This window comes from Ixodes scapularis, unplaced genomic scaffold, assembly GCF_016920785.2.
Source record: "Ixodes scapularis isolate PalLabHiFi unplaced genomic scaffold, ASM1692078v2 PGA_scaffold11__112_contigs__length_91849675, whole genome shotgun sequence".
Taxonomy (NCBI): domain Eukaryota; kingdom Metazoa; phylum Arthropoda; class Arachnida; order Ixodida; family Ixodidae; genus Ixodes; species Ixodes scapularis.
This window is the reverse complement of record NW_024609837.1, coordinates 87,904,808-87,929,767: the sequence shown is the minus strand read 5'-3', so window position 1 is coordinate 87,929,767 and position 24,960 is coordinate 87,904,808. Positions and strand designations below refer to the sequence as shown.

The following is a 24,960-nucleotide window of genomic DNA, read 5'->3' as shown; positions in this document are numbered from 1 at the left end:
ACCACCCCCATTCCAACAGCGGGATTTGCAGCCGAGTTGTTACCGCCACCTAACCTGTCGTGAAACCTTTCCAGGTGGGTTTGCGCTGTGGCAGTCTTTGTGACCTTTTACGTTTCCTTGTTCTTTTTACGGCTGCAAATCTCCTAGAGTCTGAGCATTATGGGTGTTGATGTGTCAACGTACCAAGCTCGTATTGGCCGCTTTTTGAATAGGTCAAAACAACGATTGCATCACTTGCCACCTGAACGTTTGAACCTCTCTTGTTTTGGCTCGTTGGGATTCTTCAAGTTGTTCGCTGTTGCAACTGTTGAACTTGTAATGCTCTCGACGTCCCGCGACGTTCAGTCAAACCCTGGCCCTCTGACCGGAGCAGAAAAACTAGACATGCTACAGCATGCTATCGAGGCGTTAACAACAAGTTCTGCTTGCTACCAACAGGAAAGCCCAGAGAAACTAGACGCAATCAATGCTGGAATTGCCGGTCTCGGGTTGCGGGTGACAAGCCTAGAATCAAAAATAAACGAAATCACCACTGTAAAGGAAAATGTCGCACAACTTACACAGGAGTTGAGTGACGTTCAGCGGGAATCTGTTGGTGTGTATCGCCACCTTAATGTGCTCACTGAAACCCTTGACGATATAAACAATCGGATGCGAAGAAATAACCTGATTTTGAAAGGCCTGCCCGAGGGTGAACACGAATCTTGGAGTGACACAGAACAGCTGATTTCCAATTTCATAAGGAAAAACATCACCCAGAATCTTGGAGACATTAAAAGAGCCCATCGACTTGGTCAAAAGAGGACTGGGTCGACCCGGCCGGTTATTGTCAAGTTCTTAAGTTTTAAAAGTAAAGATGAAGTCTTACGACATGCTTACAAGCTTAAAAATGGGCCATCTCCGTAAGTTTGGATTTCGGAGGACTTCTCACCTAACGTCCAGCTCGCTAGACAAAGGCTGTGGGAATTCGCGTCCCAATTCCGCGAACAAAATATCAGGTATAAGCTTTCTTACGATAAGCTGCGTGTCGGAAACCAAACCTACGTGTACAACAATGAAAGCGCTGGTGTTGTACAACTGCAGACACCTCAGCGCGAGAGTGCGCGCCCCCCAGAGTGACTTGCTCAAAACGAACAATTTCGAGCGGCCCCCTACGTTAGAAATGTACCAACGTTATCCTTTTTTTTTAGCAAACTTCCGCAGCTTAATTTCCAAGCAAGACGAACTCGAGTGCCTCACTTCGTCGTGCGAGCCTGACGTTATTCTCGGAACCGAGACTTCGTTCACGTCCAATGTTGAAAATTCCGAATTGAACTTGCATAATAACTACAAAATCTTCCGGAAAGATCGTGTTTCCACAAGAGGCGGAGGCGTGCTCATTGCCATTAAAAATAGTATGCATTGTTCCTATGTTAAATGCGATTCCCCCCTGGAAATAATTTGAATTGGGGTAAAGCTAGACTTTCGCCACGCCTTGATTGGTTCCTGTTACCGTCCACCAAACACCAAGCCTTGTGATTTCAACGAGAACTTGTACTCCTGCCTCAGCAGAATACGAAGTGCTTACTCCAATGACATTCTCATACTTGCTGAAGACTTTAACTACCCAGGAATAAATTGGGAAACGCTCCAGCCACTTCCGAATTCTGTGGGTTCTAGTCACTCAAACGAGTTTCTTTGTCTGTTAAAAACGTTTCAACTTTCACAGATGGTTCGAGTTCCAACACGGGACCTCGCAATACTAGACTTATTTTTGGTGTTCAGTGCTGAATATGTGAATTCCACTAACGTTATCGACCTCATTAGTGACCATGCCATTGTGCATCTTGAGACATCTTTCACCTTAGAACGCCCCGTTAACTGCCGCAAGTATATTCACAATTACGCTCGCGCAAATGTGGACGCTTTAAATGCTGAACTAGCATTGTTTTTTAAGCGATACAGGATGACCTGCATGCATCGTTCGGCACAAGAGAACTGGACTCAGATTAAGACTACTTTGCAACGTCTGCTTTCAACCTACGTTCCTAAAATCAAAATCAGATCAAATGCCCTCTCACCCTGGTTTACGACCACCCTAAAACGTTTAGTAAACAAAAAGAAACGATTGTTTGCAAAAGCTAGAAAGAGTGGTAATGATTCTGACTGGTCCTCTTATCGGTCGTTTTCAACCCAGACCAAAGGCGAAGTAAAAAAAAAGCGAAAAGAGACTTCTTCGGCCCCAAGTTATCGCACTTACTTCAAACCGACCCTCGCAAGTTCTGGAAGGCCATTAATGCGAGTCATGGCCGTACTGACCCCGTGTTTTAACAGATGACAATCGCCACATGAACGATGATGAAGCAGCAGACCTACTTATACTATTTTTCTTTAGCGTATTTACAGAAGAGAACTTCCCTCTTCCCCCCATTTCCGAGCGTAATGTTATCGCTATGCCCCCTCTTGAATTTTGTAGTGAAGGCATTATAAAGATAATAGATAAACTACCCACTAACAGTGCTCCGGGTGAAGATACCATGTCAGGAAAGTTTCTAAAGCTGATAAAAGGTCTCCTATCTCCAATTTTTTCACAATTATTTCAACAGAGCCTAGTTTCAGGACATGTTCCCCCGATTGGCGTTTTGCAATCGTAAAAACCATTTTCAAATCAGGTGGAGCAAATGAGGAGCTCAAGTGGGAGCTTCTCCAAACTCGCCGTAAATGCCTTCGATTAAAACTACTACACGCGATCCATTACGAACTCTCTGGAATTGATAAAGGAACATACTTAGTTGAACCACATTTCATTTCCCAAAGACGTGATCACTCGAGGAAAATTAGACCTTTCTCATCCAAAACTGACATTTTTAAACATTCTTTCTTCCCGAGCACTATTCAGAGCTGGAATGAATTACCGGAGGAATTAGTGCTAGAGAAAAACAACTCAAACATTTTTCAACTCTGCTTGGCCTTTAGCACTCAATGTATGCTGTCTTCGTTATGTGTTATTCCTTGTTACGTGTATATTGGTGCAACAAGGAGCGCGTTTCTCTGCGTTACATTTTCGCAGGGCTGGTTTCATGTTGTTCTATGCCTTGCTGCAGGATGCGAGTGCTTTTACTTAATGTTCTGTGACGCCCTTTGTTTTTCTTCTTTTTGCCCCTCCCCCACTATAATGCCTTCACGGGCGCTGTGGGGTACATGTAATAAATAAATAAATGTAATAAATAAATAAAGGTGACTCATCAAACCCCTCGAATTATCATCCTATTTCCCTCACAAGTGTCCCGTGCAAACTAATGGAACATGTTAATTTTACGCACATCATGGCACACTTGGATCAAATCGACTTTTTCTTTCCTAATCAGCACGGTTTCAGGAAAAACTACTCATGTAACACTCAGCTCATTCAATTCGTACATGATTTGCATTTAAATACTCACGCTGGAACACAAACCGATATTACATTCATTGACTTTGCGAAAGCGTTTGACACAGTACCCCACAATCGTTTAATTTCCAAACTTTGTCATCCCCAAATCGACCCCCCACATTCTTGACTGGATATCGGCTCTTCTCATCGACAGAACTCAGTCAGTAATGGTAAACAATAGTGTCTCTCCACAGGTGCCCGTGGTTTCTGGAGTACCTCAAGGAAGTGTTCTCGGACCTTTGCCTTTCTTAGTTTATATCAATGATCTCCCTGCGAATATCGAGTCGACGATCAGACTTTTTGCTGACGATTGTGCTGTCTATCGAAAACTTTCCGCCCCAGTTGATCATGCTATTCTTCAAAACGACCTAAACAAAATTAGCGAGTGGTGTGCTACCTGGCAAATGAAAATAAACTCCAGTAAATGTCGCGTATTAACAGTCACAAATAAGAAAAACATATTACATTTCCAATATTCAATTTTGAACCAGGATATTGAAAATGTACTACTATATAAGTACTTAGGTGTCCATTTCACTAACAATTTGTCTTGGAAAACACATATAGAGAGCACAGTCGCCAATGCATCAAGGAAACTGGGTTTCTTGAAACGCCACATTCATTCCGCCCCACAACCGACAAAACTTCTTGCTTACATAACTATTATCCTTCCGAAGCTACAATATGCTAGTGTAATATGGAATCCTCACCAAAACTAATTAACGCTACAATTAGAAGGTCTACAGAATAAAGCTGCGCGCTTTATCAGTCATGAGTATTCGCCCCTAACAAGTGCCACTGGTCTAAAAAAAAATTTGGGTTTATACCCGTTAGAAACGTGGCGAAAAATTGCTCGTTTATGTTTTTTTCATCAAATATATTACGACGAAACACTATTTAGCAAATTATTATGTTCACCTGCACAGTTCACATCTGCTAGGCTTGATCACTCGTGCAAAGTGGAACCCATTAAGTCACGCACCAACTTGTTCATGTTTTCTCCACTCGCATTATCTATAAAAGACTGGAATAGTCTTCCTAACGACGTTGTAATTTTAACTGACCCGAAATGATTTAAGCAGAGGTGTGAAAAACTGTTTTGTTAATTTGTTGCTCCCTGATGTCCTTTTGTATTCATAATAATCGCCTTCTATCCCATTGTTATTTTTTTTTTTATTTTAGAGTACTGAATTTGCTTATGTTCAACTGTTGGTTTACAATCTGTGTGTATGGGGTTTGCTGTGTTTTCTATGTTAAAACTAGTCCAAGATTATTCTTTATTCATGTAATGTGTATATCACGACTTTTCCCCATTTTTTGCTATCCCCCCTCATGTAATGCATCGCTAGAAGCCTTTGAGGACAATAAATGAAATGAAATGAAATTGCTGCGTTGCTTGGTTACACTCGTTTATTAGAGTCACGGAAGATATATTAGAACAGTTTGTTTCAGTTGTTTCAGTTGTCCTGCCAACCGTGCAGTTTGCAGATTTTAACTAGAAGAGACACTCTCATCATCGCAACGCAGTTGATTTGTTCAGACTCTAAAAGCATGGTAATTTACAATACGGCGCTCACTTATCTTTATTCTAAATGTTTATATTACTGCAAAAGCTAGAAGTTAAAAGAAAAAGCATGGAAGCTGCGATTTCACAGCCCACAGTACCAGTATTATGTTATCTGGGTTGGAATTTATTGTTTTTTTTAATTCCCACGTTGATGAACCGATACATCCATTTTAAAAGAAACAAATATTTAACATAAATATTCCAGTTCAGCCGGAGACAGGCATCAGTCGTGGTGATCCATGCCTTCCAACGTCTGCCTAGAGCAGACGTTGTGCGTACACAGAAACGATTATATAAATTTAGGCCGCACGCTGGCAACACGATTCGATCTTCACTGAAGCACCGAACAGGACCGCATCCTTTTCCGCTAGAATTGTTTTCCCACCGATAGTATGCTACAAAATAAACGCAAGAACCTACGCCGTCTCGCGCGCAAACGGGGAGAGCCTATGGGGCGGCCGTTCTCCTATCCCCGCTTTGATGGTGATGATAGCGCGACCGTAGCGCCACCTCTAGGTCGATCTCGAGGCCAATAGGCATCTTTTGCATGCAGAAATGGCGGGACACTAAAACTAATAGTAAATTGTTTATCATCTTTGCTTAGATAAGTGTTTCTGAAGTTTGGCAGGAACGAACCGCCTTCCAACATGAGCCCGAATCTGGTCTTTGGTATGTTTTAAGTCATGGCCAAGTACTCCTAATATAATATTGAAATAACCAGTTGAGAAGACAGCGGATGATACTTATCTCACTTGGTCTCCAGTATTAAAAAGAATATGTTTACAGATTGGCATAGCGAAGACACCCTTTCAAACAGATTTATCTTAAATAACCATAGTGACATGTGATTTATCTTTAGCATGAGTAGTTACGTTGACCACGCAAACGGCACGGCTTTCCTCCGCTCTTGTCCCTTCCCCTATCTTGTTTTCTTTTGCGAAGATCGGCATTGATAAGAATAGCGTAGGCCTTGACGACAGCAAACGGATCCTGTTAGTTGTTGTCTGCCCCAATTTAATCATAACAGTCTAACCCTCTTTCTTTAAGATTGCAAACAGAAATATGCTCTCCCCCTGGAAAGAAAAGAGTAAGGCGGATTAGAGTATGACCATAGCACCTCTATACTCAATAAGCCTGCCAGTTCGACGACGGAGTGATAGAGTGCCTAGTCACAGATTTGGAGCGTGAGGATTTGGTAGCACAGAGCATTAAAGAGCCATTCCTCGGGGAACCTGGACGTCAGCACACAGCTTTTGCAGTGGCGAGGACCCAAAACATACTTTTTTCGTGTTTCGCGTCCGCTGCGGTTGAGACTCTTCTCCGTTGTATACCACTTCACCTTTCCCATTTCGGCGACCGCTTCTCATGGCAATCTGCCAGGTTTTGTCAGTATAAAGGAGGCTATGGTGCGACATATACTGAAGCTCTGTAGCGGGGCGCCATCCTGCTGTGTAATCTTCGGGCAGCCCCTTAGTCTACAGAACTCTGAGAATGTAGAGGTTATCTATCCTACCTGTGACATTGTGCGCAACTCACAAATTTCAGTACTGCATTGGATTGTTTACAGCAAGGCATGCAAGTGAGTAATATTTTTTTTTATCCGCAAAACTTTCAAATTGCCCGATTGTTTACCTCGGCCAAAACTGCACGGTTCGGGGCACAGCCACGCAGGTGGCAAGGCGTTGACACTAAGAGGTCCCGTTCTCTTTCCCTCGCTGGCTCTTGTGGTACCCTTGTCTCCGTCAACTGAAAGGAAAGTACCTTCAGTGTCGTGGATACTTGAGCCTCTACTGAAGCAAAAATAATTCCATATGAACCTACTTGCCATTAATGACCAAAGTTCACTTCTTCACTCTTATTTTCTACCCACCTAATACAATGGTTTGTTAAAAGGAACACCACCGTTAACTAGAAAACACATTCGTAATGCAAGTCTTACGTAAAAAGGAATCATGTTCAAGGTCTAATTAAACAAGCATGGGCACTAAAGACAGCCTCCTACATGGGTGGATATTAGTGGACCCGATTTGGCTAACATTTGCGAGGCCTAGCTTGCCAACATAATAATTGACATTGTCTCTGGTCACATTATTTTTTTTAGATGCCTTGGCATTAGTTCTGACCTTGGACTGGTTTTCAGCACACCAATATAATGTTTGCAACTTCGCCATGGGAACCACGAAGTTCTTTCAAAACTAAATAGCAAGCTTTCAAATAAAATAACAAAACAAGTTGTACAGATGCACGAATATAATTCCATTGTCTATGCCCGTACCTGCTGGCACCTGTTTCCAGAAAAATCAACAAATACCAAAGTAATGCACATATTGTACATCGTGAAGAGGCCTACGACAACCTGGTGAATTGCCAAGAACGCATGAACTGTTAAGTTTTCCGTTCACTGCATGGTTCTCTAAAGGCCCGTTCACACTCTTGCGACCTCTTAAAACTGGGTTCCTTAAAACCTCTCACAACGAGAGGACACACTGGCGCCATCTATTGGGTAGCAGCGTAGACTTGGCGGTCCGGCATATTTACTATTTCTCTTGAGCATTATGCTTTCTTTCTGGGCTCAAAAGACTTTTGTCAACGTTATAAACAAGCCTTTCTTACAGGTATTACACACGTTTGGCCTCGAAAATCCCGCGAAACCTTCGCTCTTGTAAAATGCAGTTCCAGGGTCACCGCATAGATGCCGCTAGAATGCCAGTGTGTTACCTCGTCCTAAGAACTTTTCAGAAGTTTTAACAGATCTCGTCTCTCTCGGTCGTACTTGGTTGCAAAAATGTGAACGGGCCTTAAGACTCAAGTTTATGCTAACTGTGTTCATTTTCTTAAATCTTGGAAAGTGCTTTCAATATAGCAGTGCCCATGTATCCTCCCGAAGGTGCTAGTGCATGCTTGGGACACCCTCAGAAGCTTCTGCCGTTGACTTTGGAAACCTGTGGACGCACACATACTGCGGTTCCATCCTCCAGCCAAGGCAACCCGCTTGCGCGTGCACAGCTTTCGCAGTTAGTTCATGCTGAGGCGAGACGAGGTATAGTGGCATTTGCACATTCAAGATAGCAAAACCCACCACATGTCGGCTCCGAGCGGCATGATGATGATACCCAAGAGCTATTTCGCGTATGGTCTTTATTATAAAACCTATATAATGCACGATGCTGAACCTGCCAATTGCTACATAGTTTAGAGCCGGGAAGGCGGACATGCAGCAAGGCACGCACCTGCAATTGCATCCACTTTGGCAGGTGTAATGGGCTTCCTTCCCACGGCGCCATACTTTGTCACGCCTGGAAGGTTGACCTGTCACGCTCCTATTGACCAGGTCCTCGCCCTTGTAGAGGCACCGGGACAACAGGATCAGCAGCGCGAGTCGAACTCGGCCTTACCTAAGGCCCAGTCAAATTTTTCTTCTGGTAGGGAAACCCCGCCTCGGAGGTAACGATGCAAGTGTAAAGATAATCATAAATAAACAGGTGCTCAAGCAAGTTTTAGTACAGGTATAGTGACTGTGTCACGATCCTCATGACAATGATTGCGCCGCGGCCGCGATCGAAGACGAAGATTTGGAAGAGCACGAGGTGGGGAGCGCGCGACCGAGCAGGGAATTGGAAGCGAAGCACGGACCGCGACGGTCGGCCTGCAGATCGCTCAAGAGCTGCCACGGTCAGCGGAACGCTGAGTCTAGCGGTCTGGTCGACGGAACCTTCGCCGGACTCCGACATCTGGGACTGCCATGCACAGCTCCCGGCCGAGTCTGCGCTATGACCTCCAGCCATCGAGGCGAAGACAACCGCCTTCACGAGGACAGGCCACGGAGGACTCGTGAGCGAGATTCACCTGATGTGTCTATGACTTGACGGAACTTTGATTAGTGTTGAGACGCGTGTAGAGATTTCTTTATTGTACTCCTTTTTTTTTTGGTGGTTCTCTCTTTCTTTTCTGACGGTTTACTTTTATCTTTCTTTCTCATTATAGTTCTTCCGCTCGCTTAAATAATATAACGTATTTCTCATTCCCGAAACTCTCATGGTCTTTGTCTTCCTCTTCTGCCAACGGGCGGTGACAGACTGGACGTAATCCCCACTGGTGCAATTGCCATCCTGTTCCTCTTATGTATTAAGAATTGTCAAAAGGAATCAACAATGATGTTACAAAACCGAAAGCGTCATGCTGTCGAAAGTCTGCAGTTGGTCTGCAAACCTCTGGTGAATAAGACAGGCAGGCACAAGTGCCGCTGTCGTCATGGCGTCCCAATTTGTTGCTGTGAAGGGACTGTGGGCTGTCGAGGCACCGAAAAGAATGGTGCGGCAAACACACTGGATGGCTAACCCCACCTAAAACCCCTTGACGAGTTTGTGCTGGTTTCGTAAGTGTCATCAAAGCGCCTGAGCAGGTGGCCCGTGCAGGGCTTTGAAGCAAATGGCAGTGTAGCCCTGAAATGAGAGGCACTTGGAAGTGAGTGGCAGCACGGCACTCCACTCGTGGCACGTGTCTCTAGCTTTCAGACAATTAAGGCTGGACCGCATGTAAGCGATTTAGTGAGCAACGAGACGAGCATCGGCAACAGCGACGGAGATTTCTCACTGTCGCTTGTAACGCTGCTCGGTTCTTGAATTACTAGAAAACGTCGCTCATCGCATTGGTCGCTTGCTTCTGTCGCTTTCATGCAGTGTGCCTCGTCGTGCGGCTGAGCGATAGCAAAAAGGGTCGCCATCGCTTGTCTCGTCGCTCCCTTCATGGTTGTCAGCGCTTGCAAAAATGTGAAGTGTGAAATTTATGTAGGGCTTTGTCCATGCCGGCTGTCAGACTGCTGGCAGAACTTTGGGCTTCAGTGAAATACGACCACATGACTTCTCACTTTGCTTATATACTGAGGAGAAAAGCTGAGGAGGAAGTAGCTGAAAATACAGTTCACGATCTCTTCAAGAACGTTGTTCGAAACACCTCGTTTTCTTTTGTTTTTTGGTTGTCTACAGTGCCGTCCGACGGCACTCCACCCGTGCCTACAAGTGCCGTCCGGAAGAGGGTCGAACAGCACACGTATCCCTGGGGAGATCGTTAACCAACCCCCCGCATACATTCATGCCGCCTCGCGGCAACAGTATGCGGCTGCTAATTACAAAACTATTAACCTACTTGGGCCCGTTGCATATGACGCCTCGCAGCGTCCAGCCCCTCTGTCTTATACCAAGCCCCGCTGTCCCCCATGCACCTCCGGAAGGGGACGCCCATACCATTTTGTTAAAGGGGCCCCGCAACCATATTTAAGTGCCTACCTTCTTTGCGGTTTCCACGTCTCTTGGGGTTCGGGCAAGCCAGCGGGCACGGAGAGAGAACTAAATATCAGTGAGTCATATTTTAACCGGACGACGTGGAAACCTCCTCCACCTACGAGGGCGACCCGCGTTGCCGAAAGCGCGCAATATGTGACGTCTTTGGTCCTGGGCTTACCACTGGTCAGAGCCGCTAAAAGCTTCCTTTTAGTCGAAATACAAAATATAAGTGTTGCGAACCGTTTCAATTATGTATGAAAGTAGTTTTAGAGCGCAGCTCTTATGGCCGGTTCACACTGGAGGCGGATCCGCAAACGCGAGGCGGTTCGGGTCATTTCCAGCCGCAAAAGCGGCTGGGGCGGCGCGGTTGGGGCGCGTTTTCAGGATCGGTCCGAGACCGAATTTTCAGAACCGCTTTCGGCGACCGCGGAGCGGTTCCCGAAAGTGGGCCAATAGGAACTCGATGCTGCCGTGACGTTTGGTTGACGTCACGCTAGCAGACTGCACAGTCCCAAGATGGCGACCGTTCGAAGCACCGGTGCAGCGGAGTCGGCGAAAAAGAAAAAACATGCGGTGAAGACGGAGGTCCTATTGGACCTTGTAAAACAGTACCCCTGCCTTTATGACAAACGACATCCGAAGTACAAAGACAACGCTTACAAGGACGAGCTTTGGGGCAACCTCGGCGTGGATCTCGGCGGTGTCGAAGGCATGTACTTTTTTTGTTATCGGGAACGAATATTGTTATTTGGCTCGGATTCTAGTGTCCTCCAAAGCGCTCAAACACTCTTCAGCTGCGAGTTAGGAAAACTACCAATTTCGGTGTGATGTGCTATGCCAAGACTCAGCTGACCGAGGGCTATCGCGCAAGCGAGCATCTGTTGGTAACGCGCACGCGACTTTGGAAGGAGTCCCCGGTGCACGAGCGCTCGTGCAACGGTAGCGCTGTTGAAACCTCGGGGCACGCGAACGGAGTATAGATGGCACCTCCTCCGAACGAGCATATTCATAGACCAGCGCTTCAGTAACCATCATTCAGCACTTTGTAAGCAGCGTCAGTGTTTGAGCCGCAATTCTTACAATGCATAGATGTGTTTTGGTGTCTAAAGTTAGTGCATCACGGTTTCATTTTTTTTCAGGAAGCGTCTTGGCAAACAAATTTAAGAATGCCAAGGATTCATATCAAAAGCAAAAAAATAAAATATCTGACAGCATGAAGAGTGGTGCTGGGGCAGGGGAAGTTATCAAAATAACTTGGCCCCACTACATCCAAATGATGGAGATAATGGAACCAGTGTCGCCCACTCCAAGGTATGTACTCGTACCTCTTTAAAAATATGTGGAACTTTGTGACACAAAGGCACTAAATCACCCGCATGTCATTTCAGCCTCCACACAAACTTGGATTTTTATGGTGAGATGAGGTAGGTTTTAGTTGATTAAACAATGTTAAAAATATACGTAACTTGTTCTTTCTACATTTGTTTGCTGTCACATCAATTCACCACGACGATACTTAAACAACGGTGGCACCAGCAGTGGCACCAGCAGTGGCACCAGTGGCACCAGCAGTGGCACCAGCGGTACCACCAGCAGTACCACCAGCAGCACCAGCGATGGCAGTGGTCACCTGGAGGAAAGAAGGTTGGTATCGGTTGTTCCAGTATTGTGGTGAAGATTGATATATTTAGGTGGACGCAATTCTTGCTTTATCTACAGGGCTGATGAGCAAAATGACAACCAGTGCGAGCCGTGAGTTCATGATGACACTTTTTTTTATTAAAGCCCCACATATTAAAACATAGCTTCATCAAAATCCCCTTCTTTGCAGGCCCGAAGAACGGAGAGCATCGGGCATGACAGGCGGCAGCCCAATGTAAGGTTTCCTCTATCACAGTTTGATTGTTGATATAAAAAATTAGCATTCATCCTCAAGGATATCATTTAAATTTACAATGAATGTCACACGTGACCAGGCTACACTGATGCCCTAAAGACATGCAGAAAATAAAACCTGTATGTACAAATGCAGGCAAAATGAACAACAGCGGGCACGTCAATCACCTGCCAGCAAGTCAAGGTAAGCAATCTATAAAGTACTTATTCTGAGCTTGTTTCACACAAATTTGTTATACCAGGCCAGAAGAGAGCGGCTCTGGTACACAGGACGCCATCGGTGCCTGTGTTGGCCTACTGCAGAGCATTCAGGAGAGGCGTACCAGGAGGGCCGAGAACTGCCAGGACGCTGTTCACCATTTTAGCATGTCGATCGCTGGTCGATTGAGAACGCTCGATGAGCGTAGCCAGTTGCAGGCAATGCACCAAATAGAAAATGTTGTTTTTGCAGCGCAAATGGAAGCCATCAGTAGGCAAGAGGCGGAGTCCTGAACAACAAATAAATCACTTGTAACAGCAGTTCTTTTCATTAGTTTCCACTAGGTCCCATGACCATGGTGTCCTGCCAGGGGACTGCTCCTCCGTTCACGAAGTGGTGGGTGAGCTTTGCCCGCACCCTGTAGGCTTCCCTGTAAATAGAACAGCCACATTGTAGACAGTGCAAGGTTAAGAGTGCAGTAGAAGCATCGCCTCCAGCACACACTCTGTGGCTTCCGTTGCGATTTAGCTGTGCGTGCATGCTTTTGCTATCAAAGATAAAAAAGTTTGCACTGGAAGTGGGGCTTTGAGCTAATGTTTAGAATGTCATAGACTTGCAATTATAAAACTTCTCGATTTGGTTCGGTTTCATCACTATTCGATTCAGTTACAAAAAACACTATTTGCACACTTTTAATTATTAGAGATGGTACTTCTTGTGGGAATTGTGGACAGAGTCTCAAGTCCTACATTTGCTGCGTATACTAGCCCGAGATTGACTTTAGCACGGATAAAGCAACACAGTGAGGAAAATGGAACATGCCTGGTTGAATTGTAGCCAGTTCTGGGGAGGGCTTGAAGTGTGGCATTCTCATTGTCAGTATCGCCCCTCCAACTGCCACTGACGCTCCGTCCTTCCCAGTCTTCATGGTCAGCTGTGCCGGGAGGGCAGTACGATGTGGCTGATACCTCCGAATCCTTTAAAAGGAAGTTGTGGAGCACAACGCATCCCGCAACAATCTTGTCTGTATTTTCTTCGTTGGCTCGGAAGGGTCTTCTCAAGATGCGCCATTTTTGGGCAAGGATGCCGAAGGCGTTTTCTACTACTCTCCGGCCACGACTGAGGCGATAGTTAAAAATCTTGCGCCGACGCCGCAGCTCCTTTCTGTTGGCTTCATCATTGTCGGATAGGTCTCCAGCGTCGTCGTCCGGCAGTTGCTCGTCTACTGGGTCACCAGCTTGGGGAGCGCTGGTCGAAGGGCGAGCTGCAGACTGCTGTCTTTCCTCAGCTGTTGGGATGAGGCCTGCAAAATAATAACCAATTTCTTAACCTATTGCCTATTAATTATAAGTCTCTGTGGTGTCACCCTTTACAGACCACAAATAACGTCCACAAGCCTCACTTCCACAAGTCTTACCTGTCAGGCAGACAAGAATCACGAGAACAACACAAAGGAAACGTTTGATGTGTATGACGGGGTGCTCCTATAACCTGGTCTCGGTCAGAAGAAACAAACGGGCGTACATTTCTGGAGCTTTTGGGTCATGCTAGCAAATAGTGCCCAGTAACATTACAGACATCAGTCAACAGTAATAATTTAGTTGACATCTGTCCATCGCCTCACCGACATAAAGAAGAGTGCTATGCACTCATGGCCGAAACAAGTTCAATTGATCCCTACCATGCCTACATCTGATATACCGCTGCCGTTATAATCCTTGGGGGAAGGTGTAGCATATGATATGAGCCAACAAACCTCATGAGGTTATTAATGAGCTGGCTATAATGGCGACCGAAATCAGCTGTCGTTAGCATCAACTCTCAGCAGCATGAGTGTCCAACATTTTTTTTTTACAAATTTAGGTTACGTTCAGGGGTTAGCAGGTTCTCAAACAATTTATGTTGATCCGCAATTAAATGTGTCTTCATCCGTAATGCATTTCGAATCCTTGCAAGACATAGACCAAGTTAGACATGAAACAAAGCAACACATTACTTACTTTTCCTCGGGTATGGCCTCATGAGGTAGGGTTTTAGGGGAAAGGCCTCATCCCCAAGCAAGAAGTATGGCAGGTCCCCTTCCTCTCCAACTGCCGCTGGAGGAGGCAGCCCCTGCTCCCCACAATTAATGCGCCGCTGAAGCTGGCTGCGGGCGAAAATTCCCCCGTCGCTCTCACTGCCATGGTGTCCTATTTCAACATAGAGAAACCTGAAATTAAAAGGTACTATTAACACAGAATGTATTATTTGAGGCAGCTGCCTGTATAGTGTATGAGCACCCCTGTGCTGCACACCCTTCAGGGCTTGTTGAAGGGATTCCTGGTGGGAACTCCACTCAGGTGAGCAAAACTCTAGACGAGGTAGTATCAATGCTCTTGGCGGCATAATGTGTGCAGCATGGGCTACAGAGCCTAGTTTCCGTCGCGCCTTCACTAAAATTTCCCTTAAGCGCCTTGTAAAGCTTGGGTGGCTGTCGAAATTCGCTAAACCTCGAGTGGGGGGTGCAAGCCGAAGCTAGCGTCTCGCTGTCGCACACATCAGCTCTGACCATAGTACTTTGCGTCTCCCGAGTTTCCTTCCAAGCATGTGATTGTCCTCTCCCCTCGCCCCCTCAACACACTACCACAATTTGTGAACAAGTATTGTACAGATATTCTACACAGCCACACTTCCTTCATGTGCACTGTCACCACGGAGCTTTCAACACTGGCTTCAATGCCGGCGGAATGGAGGTTTGAGACCGAGCACTTCCACGCGTTCTTTTTATAATAGGATCTTTGTGTGATGCACTTCCGTTACTAAGCGGTGCATCACAAGAAGTGCTACGAGCTAGCCTCAGTACATTATGTTTATGTTAAAAGCAGTTTTGAAAAATATCGGCAGGAATCAACAAGAGTTCAACAGTTGTACTTCATGGTAACATACCCTACATTCATAAACATGACTGCATAAAGTTTTACGCACAGAGATGTGTATGTGTGTATGCTGTAATTGCACCATAATGGGGAATGGTTTCAGCAAACATCAAAGGAGGTCAAGTATTACCAATAACAGATGAAAACAGCCGTACACGCAAAGTGTCCTTTTTGACGTAAGTCTTCCCACCTTTCACTTGAAGCTGCTTGTGTACCCTTCACTGGGCAATTTGTCTTTAAATCACCTGCTTTAGCAATAGAAGACTCAAAACTTGCCTGTATCTTGCATCGCTAATGGCCAGCAGTGACTTGCTGAAGGAGCCTTTATAGTTGTGGTTAAGGCTGCCAGACAGCTTTGGGCACTCAATGATAACGTGCTTGCCGTCAATTGCTCCTATGCAGTTTGGGACATTCCATCTGTCTTCAAAATCAGCAGCGACCTGTGGCAAAATAGATCCCCAGTAGTGTCTTAGTTTCCTCAAAAGCCCATGAGAGTTGAAGCATACTAGAATACTTACAAGAATTTTGCCCAATTTTCGTGTTCGTCATTTTTCAATGCAATGTCACCAGAAATCATTGGCAATTATAGCCTTTGATTTCTGGTGTTAACATGATGGCAGTTCATGGACACACACTTTTATGTGTGTGTCCATGAACTGCAACCTCTACTTCCGACTTCACTCCAAGGCTGCCCATTTAGTCGGCTTGAGCTGCTATGCCGCCTCCTCTAATTCCTACCATCATGTTTTTACCCATCATCTTATTAGCTTTGCCCACTTTTTTAATGTGATAGTAGCGACCGGGGCAGAACATTAGCTCACACTTTTCTGTAATTACAGGGAACTATGTTGAACTGTTCCATAGCTTTTGAGGAAATTAGGAAATTTTTTCAGAACATAAAGGTCTAAATTTTCAGCTGTTCTAGCATGACAAAATTAATTTTACTGCCTTCGTAATGCACAAAATTTTGCAAAGTACTCACGTGTACGAAAGAGACATTGAGTAAAGCTACTTACAAGTGCATAATTTTGGGGCATTTAGTAGGCTAGAGTAAAAAATTGCATACCTTTTTCCACTCCTCTGGCTGTTCCGGACAGGCTACGTAAAGAGGCCCAAGCACCTCCCACAGGGCGGTACACACCTCGGAGACAATTCCACAGCAGGTCGACCTTCCGATCAGGAAGTTGAAGGATGAGCTCCGTAGTGTCTCCCCAGCACCAAGAAATCTTGTCAGAAAACAGAGAAATGTTGAAAGCAATGGTTCAAGAACTTTACATATCATATGGTTGGCATTACTGATTGTATGACAAGAATTCAGTCACTGAGGGACACTTCTGTCACTAGTGCACTTTTAACTTCTTCCGAATTCAAATATCTCATAGCTGTTCAGAAAATTGGATAACTGCGTCAAGCCTGCAGCCGAACGAGCTGTTATAAATTGTTTCTTCAAAACCCTCTACGTGACTCTCACTATTTGGTACACAATTTTAAGCACAGTTGATGGTATCATTATCGCTTGGTTTTGCGATGTTTTTGAATTTCGAACATTTGTGTCAACAGCTTAGTTTTTTGGACGTCGAACTTTTGCGTCAACAGCTCAGTTTTATAGTATAATTTCTTGGATGTTAAATTGTTGCGTCAAAAATCCGTACTCACTTACGCGCGTGCGATTATTGTTGGAGTTATTACCTAGATTTCCTACCATCGGGCAATCAATATCATTCTCTCTATTTCTCTCGCAATTACCTTATCGTTAGTGCGAGGCGCACGTCAGGAGGAATGGCCTTCCGGAGGTTCGTGTCCTCTTTCTTGATCCGGTCGCGGACCAGGTCCAGGATCGTGTCAAACGCGCTGGGAGGCATCCTGAGGAAACTGATGGAATAATGTTACACTTATTCTCGATCTGCTACGCTTTCTTTTTATGAACACGTAATGTGAACATAGATACATCACTTACTCGCGGTAGTACTCCACGTCCCGCGAACGCAACAGGGGAACGAGGCTCGTTCCCTGTCCCTTCTCGTCTCTTTCATGGAAGCAAGGGCGGACCCACCATCTTCTGGGACGTTTGCGCTTATCCCTGCCCTGAGACGCCAAAACAACTGCAACTAGAGCTACACCAGCAGCCTCTTCGTCGCTGAGGTCCTCATCACTGCCGCTCGCGGGGTGTTCCATGCTTGTTTTTGCGGGAGGCTTCTTCTTGGATTTGAATTGGGAACACAAGTGGATTCTGGATTGTGAAACAGGGTTGCCACTCGCAAGTCTCGTAAACCCCCCGAAAGGATGCGTGTTCGCCGAGAAACCGCCAACCGCGTCCTTCGAGTGTGAACAGGGCCGCTTTCGAACCGCATCCGCAAACGCTTCGCAAACGCTGCTCAACCGCCAGTGTGAACGGGCCATTAGGCGCCCGTTCCCGGCTTGAGCGGCGTCGGCGTCGCCGTTGGCGTCGCCGTTGGCGTCGCCGTCGGCGTCGCCGTCGGCGTAACCGCGCGGTGCATTATGGGTAAATTTTCCCGCTAAATCTAGCGAAAAAATTTCCCCGCTAAATTTAGCGGAAAAATTTCTCCGCTAGATCTAGCGGAAAAACTTCCCCGCTAAATCTAGCGGAAAAATTTCCCCGCTAGATCTAGCGGAAAAACTTCCCCGCTAAATCTAGCGGAAAAATTTCTCCGCTAAATTTAGCTGAAAAATTCCCCCGCTAAATCTAGCGGAAAAACTTCTCCGCTAAATTTAGCGGAAAAATTTACCCGCTAAATCTAGCGGAAAAAATTTCCTCGCTAAATCTAGCGGAAAAATTTACCCGCTAAATCTAGCGGAAAAAATTTCCCCGCTAAATTTAGCGGAAAAAGTTTCCCCGCTAAATGTAGCGGAAAAAATTTCCCCGCTAAATCTAGCGGAATTAATTTAGCGGAAAAAATCCCCGCTTAATCTAGCGGAAATTTCCCCGCTAAATCTAGCGGAAAAAATTTCCCTGCTACATCTAGCGGAAAAAATTTATCCGCTAAATTTAGCGGAAAAAATTTCCCCGCTAAATAGTGGAAATTCCCCCGCTAAATTTAGCGGAAAAATTTCCCCGCTAAATCTAGCGGAAAAAATTTCCCCGCTAAATCTAGCGGAAAAAATTTCCCCGCTAAATTTAGCGGAAAAAATTCCCCGCTAAATCTAGCGGAAAAAATTTCCCCGCTAAATTTAGCGGAAAAAATTTCCCCGCTAAATCTAGCGGAAAAAATTTCCCCGCGAAATCTAGCGGAAAAATTTTCCCCGCTAAATCTAGCGGAAAATTTTTTCTGGGGGTCACGTGACCCCTGAGGTCACGTGACCCCTGAGGTCACGTGACACCCCCAGGTCACGTGACACCCCCAGGTCACGTGACCCCCACGTGACCTTGGGGAGGGGATGTGCCCACCAAGGTCACGTGACCACCCCCCCTCGAGGTCACTTGACCCCCGCCCTGAAAACACGTGAACCTCAGTACCCTTCCCTCCTCCTCCTCAAGAGCTGCGCTCTAATTCGGCGTTACAGGGAGTTGTAAACGGCTTTCATTTTTGTTCGGTAATTTAGATCAGAAAAGAAACAAATGCAGTTTATAAAGTAAGGAAACAAGAAAAGACTCGTCGACAAACCCGCCACCAAGCGGCGGAAAAAACGGCGCATACTAGAAAAGGCTAGTGGGATGAGGCTCCGACGAACAGCGCGCGTAGGAAGGTCCCGGATGTACGCGGCGGCGCTGCGGTCGTATACCGGTTCGAGGATCCGACCGGTTCCGAGCGTTCCGAAGGCTTTCGGCGCGGGCTTGGCTGGCGATTTGGCCGTTAGGCGGTATGGCAGCGCAAAGTGGCTCCCGTTCTGAACTGATCTTTACCCCGTGTTTGCTTTAGTTTGTGGCCAATGAAGTGTTATGCCAAATTAGTCCTTAATCGCGCAGCAAATGCAATGCAAGCCGCCCTGGCCGCCCGCTTCATACAGCCTATCCAACACGTGCTTTAGTGGCGCCCTCTCGAGCCGTCAACACAGAATGCGGCAGCCGTGAGCGCTCGATGAGCTCACTACCCCTCCTCTAGTTCGCGGCCACTCAAGCCAGGACCTACGACGTCATGACGGAGGTTATTTTTTGCTTGTTTTTGTAATTCGAAATTGCCTATAACTTTTAAAATAAAGCGAAATTTGAGAAAAGAAAAGTTTCTTTAAGTTACTACGTTCAGTGCGCTCAAGTTCGGTGCAAATTAAAAAAAAAACAGTCGAAAAGTGGCCTCGACGAAACAAAGTGTTCGAGAAAAAGATTTAAAAAAGTAAGCCCACACTGTGGATCGAACCAGGGTCCGCTGCCTACTAGGCCGAGCTACGCTACAATTTCCAATAAGCTACGCTACAACTTCGAAAAACTCGTTTCGACAATTCGCTTTACATAAGACATTCGGACGGCACTTGAAGACGCGAGTGGAGTGCCATTGCACGGCACGTGAACGTTTTGAAAGAGTGCCGTCGGACGGTACTTGACACTACATATTATATATATATATATATATATATATATATATATATATATATATATATATATATATATATATATATATATATATATATATACATATATATATATATATATATATATATATATATATCTAACTATTCAATGCGCGTTTTTTCCCGCAACCTTCACAATAAACTACAGCCAGAGGGCTAGCAAGTAAGTGCAACACAGGGATGGACAAAATACATGCAAATATGTATCGAAATACAAATACAAAATACTTTGTCAAAAATGTATTTAATTACAAATCTAATTACATTTCCCAAAAAAAGTATTTAAATACAAGATACAAATACAACAAAATGTATTTGGTCTCCTTCAAATACTTTTCCGAATACATTCCTCAACATTTGCGTCAGCGACTTCAGGGCACCTGCAACGGGTTTCTGGGTATCTCATTTTAATTTTGCATCGCACACTCGGGAGTTAGTGTGCGAGGCTTTAGTAACGTAATAGAAATATAATCACAAAAAAAAATGTAATCAGCTTGGACGTAATAGGTGAAAAAAGTACAGAGCTTCGAGCAGCTTTTTTTGTCGATTACATTTTGGTATAGACCAACAAAGAATCGAGACGACCAAGGCGCGCAGCACTAGCTAGAGAATTTTTTACTGTTGCAACTCGCACGAGTTACGAAAATCTGGACGACGCCCGCTTTTAGAATAATCCAGGCAAAAATATGGATGGAAATCAAGCTGGAAAGCATTACAAGTTGTCACAGGTACTTAGTTAGCCAGTCTGCCGGTGAACGTCGATTTCGTTTCTATTCTTGCCCAGGACTAGCACCGTAATCACAAAGTCACTAAACGCTTGCGCTTGATTGAGAGACACTGCATTCGGTGCAGAGCGTAGTTTTCTTCCTGCTCTGGACAGTGACAGCAAATTTGAGGGATGTATTTTCACCCACAAAATTGTATTTGAAATACTCACATTTTAGTATTGAAATACACACGTCAAATACATTACCCCATTTGTAATTAAATACAAATGCAAAATACACAAAGAATTTGAAATACGTAGTTCAAATACTTGTATTGGAGATATTGCTAATCCCTGGTGCAACATATACAGCATCTTGTATAAAACGTCCGTGCCCTATAAAAAAAGAACTCTTCGCAAGCAACATCATCAATGCAGAGAATCAAACCTGAATTCGAACACCCGCAGTGAAAGCAAACGGGGTGCAAATACGAGCGCCAGCACGTAATGGGTACCATTAACAGTCATGGGTTCCGCGAAACACACCGCCTAGTTAGGTGGCACCAAGGCGCCACCCGATTTGTAGAACTCGTCTTGTCCACCTATCCACGAGATAAAGCTCCCGATACACTTACAAAGCCCCCCCCCCCCCCCCCCCCCCCCCCCTCCCCCCCCTTCCGGCTTCGGTGGGACCTTCGCCTCTGTATGCGTTCCCGCAATCTGACTGCTCGCTCAGTGACAGGTTGGTTCCGGGACTTCCTTGGGAAAAGCTCGAAGGACATCCCATAGGCCTCCTGCGTTGCCCAGGGGGTGCTGCGATAAGGGACTTGTTAGGACTTGTTTTGGGTAGTACAAAGTTTAGCGTCTCAAACTGTCACGCATGCAGAAGCGTGCGTGCTCTGGTGCGGAGCGCGAGATCGCGATGAAAGTATAAAGAAACAACAAAAATTCGAACGCCTTCGAAGCTAAGACGCTAAGAGCGAGCCAAGAGATGCAGTTTCACGCGTTCCAGAGTAGACATGAAAAGGAAAACGAAATGAAAGCGTCGGGACACAGGTGTTCTGACGTCACAACCAAGAGATAAGAGACGCGTGCCCTAGCGGTGGTGTCATGAATTTGGCATTTTCGATTGTCTTGCAACGTTGAGTCAGGCCCATTTCTGGCGTCCAAAGGTGTTTTTTCGTTCTTCAGCACCACACAGAGTTAAAAAAGCTCAATCAACGTGCCATAAGTAGTGCGAGGCTCAATCAGGTGAGCTTGTACTACCCAAAATGAGGGCGCTACAGTTTGTTCAAAGCTTCAGCGCAGGAGACCTATGCGCAAAGCACGTGTGCGACAAGGAGCCCCACACGTTCGCCTTCACGCTTCCTGCACACACACGCACAAGGACACTTCACAAACGCTCCGAAAAGAAAGCACTGAAAAAGTCATACGAGTAGGCAAGTACTCACCAAGTAGACTCAAACCCACAGCTGGATCCATGGGCACGCCGGCACCTGGGACACTTATTGTTTTTCGGAAACGTTTTTCGATGTTTTTTTGAAAGCCCAAAGGCCTGAAACCACCCGAAAGTTTGCAGCTTGCTTTGTTTTTGATTTTGGCTAGGGTGGCGATGGAGATGTTGCGACGTTCGCTGGTTACGACGAAACTCATTTGACGCAACGTGAATGTTCCTGTTTTAGTCGACATAAATTAGAACTTTTAAACGTCAAAAGAAAAATTGTTTTAACATCTATTTAATTCTTTGTAATGAATTATGTTGGTTGTGTATTAAACTGAACCTTGGCCTGTCTCAGCTTCCTTGTGTACTAAACAGTAGCTTGGCCTGCCTCAGCTTGGTTTTATTTCAACATGGCGGCGACAATCGTTCTCTGTGCGTGCTGTGTCGTGTATTGGTCGTGCTCAACCTATTTTTTGTGCATTTATCGTCCTGTTATCCACCTCCTGCAATCCACATCAGCCGCAAGCATGCTGTCGGAGTATTGTGTGCCCGCCGGAAAGAATGTACAGTCTTCTCGGAAGCAAGGCTGCTACTAGGGCTGCTCGGATCGTGGCTTGGACGTCGTCGGCTCCCACGAACCGCGTCCGCGAGTCTCACGTCGTTTGCTTGGTTCCTTTACGTTTCCGGCGATGAATGCCCCAACCTTGGCCTTGGCCTCATCCATCAGGACCTAGCTGGTGAAAAACAATCTACGACAACGCGGCGTCTTCGGAATGCGATTACTACGATCAGTGGCTCTTAAAACCTCAGTGGCCCCCCTTCAATTGTGATCTGTGTGTGCGTGTGTGTAGGCATTGTAAAGAGAGCTCTTTGGTGTGAACGCTCTTACCTTCACAGTGTGCAAACTCTTCGACTGGTTATACAACAGGCGGCGCTGCGAGACGCGAGCCTTCGGCATTGCTTCAACTCGCAGTGTGATGTTGTTCTCAAAATGGGCACTTATACTATTTTCATACATAGCGTGCAAAGCTGTCAAAGGTACTGAAGTGGTGCGCATGAAAATACAGAAAAAAATGTGTTCCTGCGCGCGTTTCGCGGACGAGTGGTAGCGCTGCTCTGGCGATACCGACGTCTCGGCGGCAGTGATTCAAACCCACTAGACGCGTTTTTTTTTTTTTTCTTTTTTAGACAAACTTTTTGTGCAAGATTGTGCGCATCGCCGAACTGCATATTTCAATTCCCCCTTTCTTCCTGCTTTTTATTGATAATGCGCCGAGCGGCCACATTTCTACCATCTGCTCTGCCGCTTTGCAAGTGTTATTTGCCTCCAGCACCGAGTTATATTTTTCTTTCGTGCAGCGTGGAATGAGGAATCTCACTGATAGCAGCCTTGCCCCAAAATTTATAATAGGACGTTAATCGACAGTAGTTGTGGCCTGTACAGTTTATTTTGAAATAGCTGTCAAGGGTAGGAATCCACCTCTCGGGGTACTTGCGATGCACCTTCAGGCGAATGGCGTTGTGTGTGAATTCGGCATGCTTGACAGTCCCCGTGCTCGAAACTTCTACATGGCGAGGTCTTCGCTTCGGGGACGCCAGCTTGCCAGATAGACATTGCGCCTTGTACTTCGCGACAGTACGGGCGCACACTCCTGTGTTGTTACTGACCGTCTCCAGGACTTCACGACCGATCCGGGAAACGTGTTCTTGTACTCGCGTACACGTTGGCGATCACCTGCTTGCGGTCTTTCAAGGTTTGCGCACAACGAATCTTCGAAAATATCCGAGCAGGAGAGGCACTTGAGCTTGTGCGTAAGACGCCATCTTCTCAAAACCAGCCAGAGTGCCACACAACCCGAAAACCCGCAGCGTCTCCCGCACGAACGAAAACGAAAACAATTTAAAGTAGTTTACATTATCCTTTCCTTTTTATTGAAAAACATTTGTGCTCCGTCGAAATCATAACGCCACTATCAGTTTACTAGCTCCAAGGAGGCATATTTTTTTACTTTTTTTATAAGTGTTTTTGCAGGGGACGCACTATTTTATGGGGTGAACGTAGACACGGTCCGCGATGCAAACCGGTGCGCTAGCTTTGACTGCGTTATATGCTATGTATGAAATGGAGTATAGTCTTGAATAAGCTGCTGCAGCTTCACTCACTCCCAGGGGTGGATTTAGAGGGGGCGGGTCCAGATGTCCTGACCCCCCTCTTGATTTTTACATGTGTAAAATTTAGGGCCTAAAACAAGGGACAGGGGGAGGGGGTTCCTAAACATACGGTACGCTGACCAACACCTGACCCCCCCCCCCCCCCCCTCCTCAGGAAATTCCTGCATCCGCCCCTGCTCACTCCCAGAGACGCACCCCCCCCCCCCCCCCCCCCACGACAGTTCTAGAAATATGTAAAATGGAGACGCAGGATTCGGTTTTGATTAATATGCACGACGCAAAACTTGTTGAATCTCGTATAAAACGAATTCTCAAAACGAGTACTCGCAGGCGTAGCTATGTGGAAAGATGCCCGCTTCATACGGAGCGAACCCAGGTTCGGTGCAAAAAATGAACATACATGTTTTTTTTTCTTTGTTTTTTTTTCTTTTTTACAATTATTTTTGAGAAAAATGAATGTCGACGAAACTTCGTGCACATATTTTTTCCTTTCCTTTTTAATTTTGTTTTTGCACAATCATTATTGAAAAAAAAATGTTTTCGACAAAGCTTTGAACTAAATGGTATCGGACTCCCTTTCTAGAGGTGCATAGGGAAACGGCGGGGCTTGGGTTGCCGGCTGGACGCCGCGAAGCATCATTCATACTGTTTTTTTTCGGTAGGCCAAATGCTGCTGACCTGTGACTCCCATTGAGAAGGGGAAGAGGCAAAACAGAGTCACACGAATCATTAACTCTCTAAGAGAGTCGTGAAGTGTCAAAGGGAGTCATGGAAATAGCGACTCCCTTTGGACTCCTTTTTATTTAAGAGTGTACCACTGGTGGAGGCCACATACAACACTCGAAA

The 24,960-nt window shown here is 45.7% G+C and overlaps 2 protein-coding genes across 3 annotated transcripts; one reads left to right on the top strand and one right to left on the bottom strand.

Annotated features, from left to right (window-relative positions):
• Positions 1–10,546: 10,546 nt before the first annotated feature.
• On the top strand, positions 10,547–12,017 carry LOC120836193. The gene is made up of 5 exons (XM_042289047.1): positions 10,547–10,970; positions 11,401–11,572; positions 11,650–11,685; positions 11,801–11,905; positions 11,981–12,017. The coding sequence occupies exons 1-5, from the start codon at positions 10,778–10,780 to the stop codon at positions 12,015–12,017; spliced, it is 543 nt and encodes a 180-aa protein (XP_042144981.1). The 5' UTR covers positions 10,547–10,777.
• Positions 12,018–12,643: 626 nt separating this feature from the next.
• Positions 12,644–17,558, bottom strand: LOC120846986 (protein ALP1-like). 2 transcript variants are annotated; one of them, XM_042289082.1, is made up of 7 exons: positions 17,229–17,558; positions 17,018–17,143; positions 16,338–16,497; positions 15,548–15,711; positions 14,357–14,565; positions 13,179–13,659; positions 12,644–12,786 (listed from the first exon to the last, which is right to left on the bottom strand). In XM_042289082.1, exons 1-7 carry the CDS (start codon positions 17,444–17,446, stop codon positions 12,687–12,689), a joined length of 1,458 nt encoding a protein of 485 aa, XP_042145016.1. In that variant the 5' UTR covers positions 17,447–17,558; the 3' UTR covers positions 12,644–12,686. The 2 variants fall into 2 exon arrangements, with proteins under 2 accessions (XP_042145016.1, XP_040074853.3); XM_040218919.3 differs by having other exon boundaries at positions 17,018–17,134; positions 17,229–17,451.
• Positions 17,559–24,960: the final 7,402 nt, after the last annotated feature.

Excerpts from the sequence above, each read along its gene's own strand:
- LOC120836193 (XM_042289047.1), top strand. The coding sequence starts at position 10,778 with ATGGCGACCGTTCGAAGCACCGGTGCAGCGGAGTCGGCGAAAAAGAAA. Across the intron at positions 11,686-11,800 it reads GATTTTTATGGTGAGATGAG|TGGCACCAGCAGTGGCACCA; the intron begins GTAGGTTTTAGT and ends TGGCACCAGCAG. Across the intron at positions 11,906-11,980 it reads GGTCACCTGGAGGAAAGAAG|GGCTGATGAGCAAAATGACA; the intron begins GTTGGTATCGGT and ends CTTTATCTACAG.
- LOC120846986 (XM_042289082.1), bottom strand. The coding sequence starts at position 17,446 with ATGGAACACCCCGCGAGCGGCAGTGATGAGGACCTCAGCGACGAAGAG. Across the intron at positions 16,498-17,017 it reads CGCCTCGCACTAACGATAAG|ATTTCTTGGTGCTGGGGAGA; the intron begins GTAATTGCGAGA and ends TTTTCTGACAAG. Across the intron at positions 15,712-16,337 it reads AGCCAGAGGAGTGGAAAAAG|GTCGCTGCTGATTTTGAAGA; the intron begins GTATGCAATTTT and ends ATTTTGCCACAG.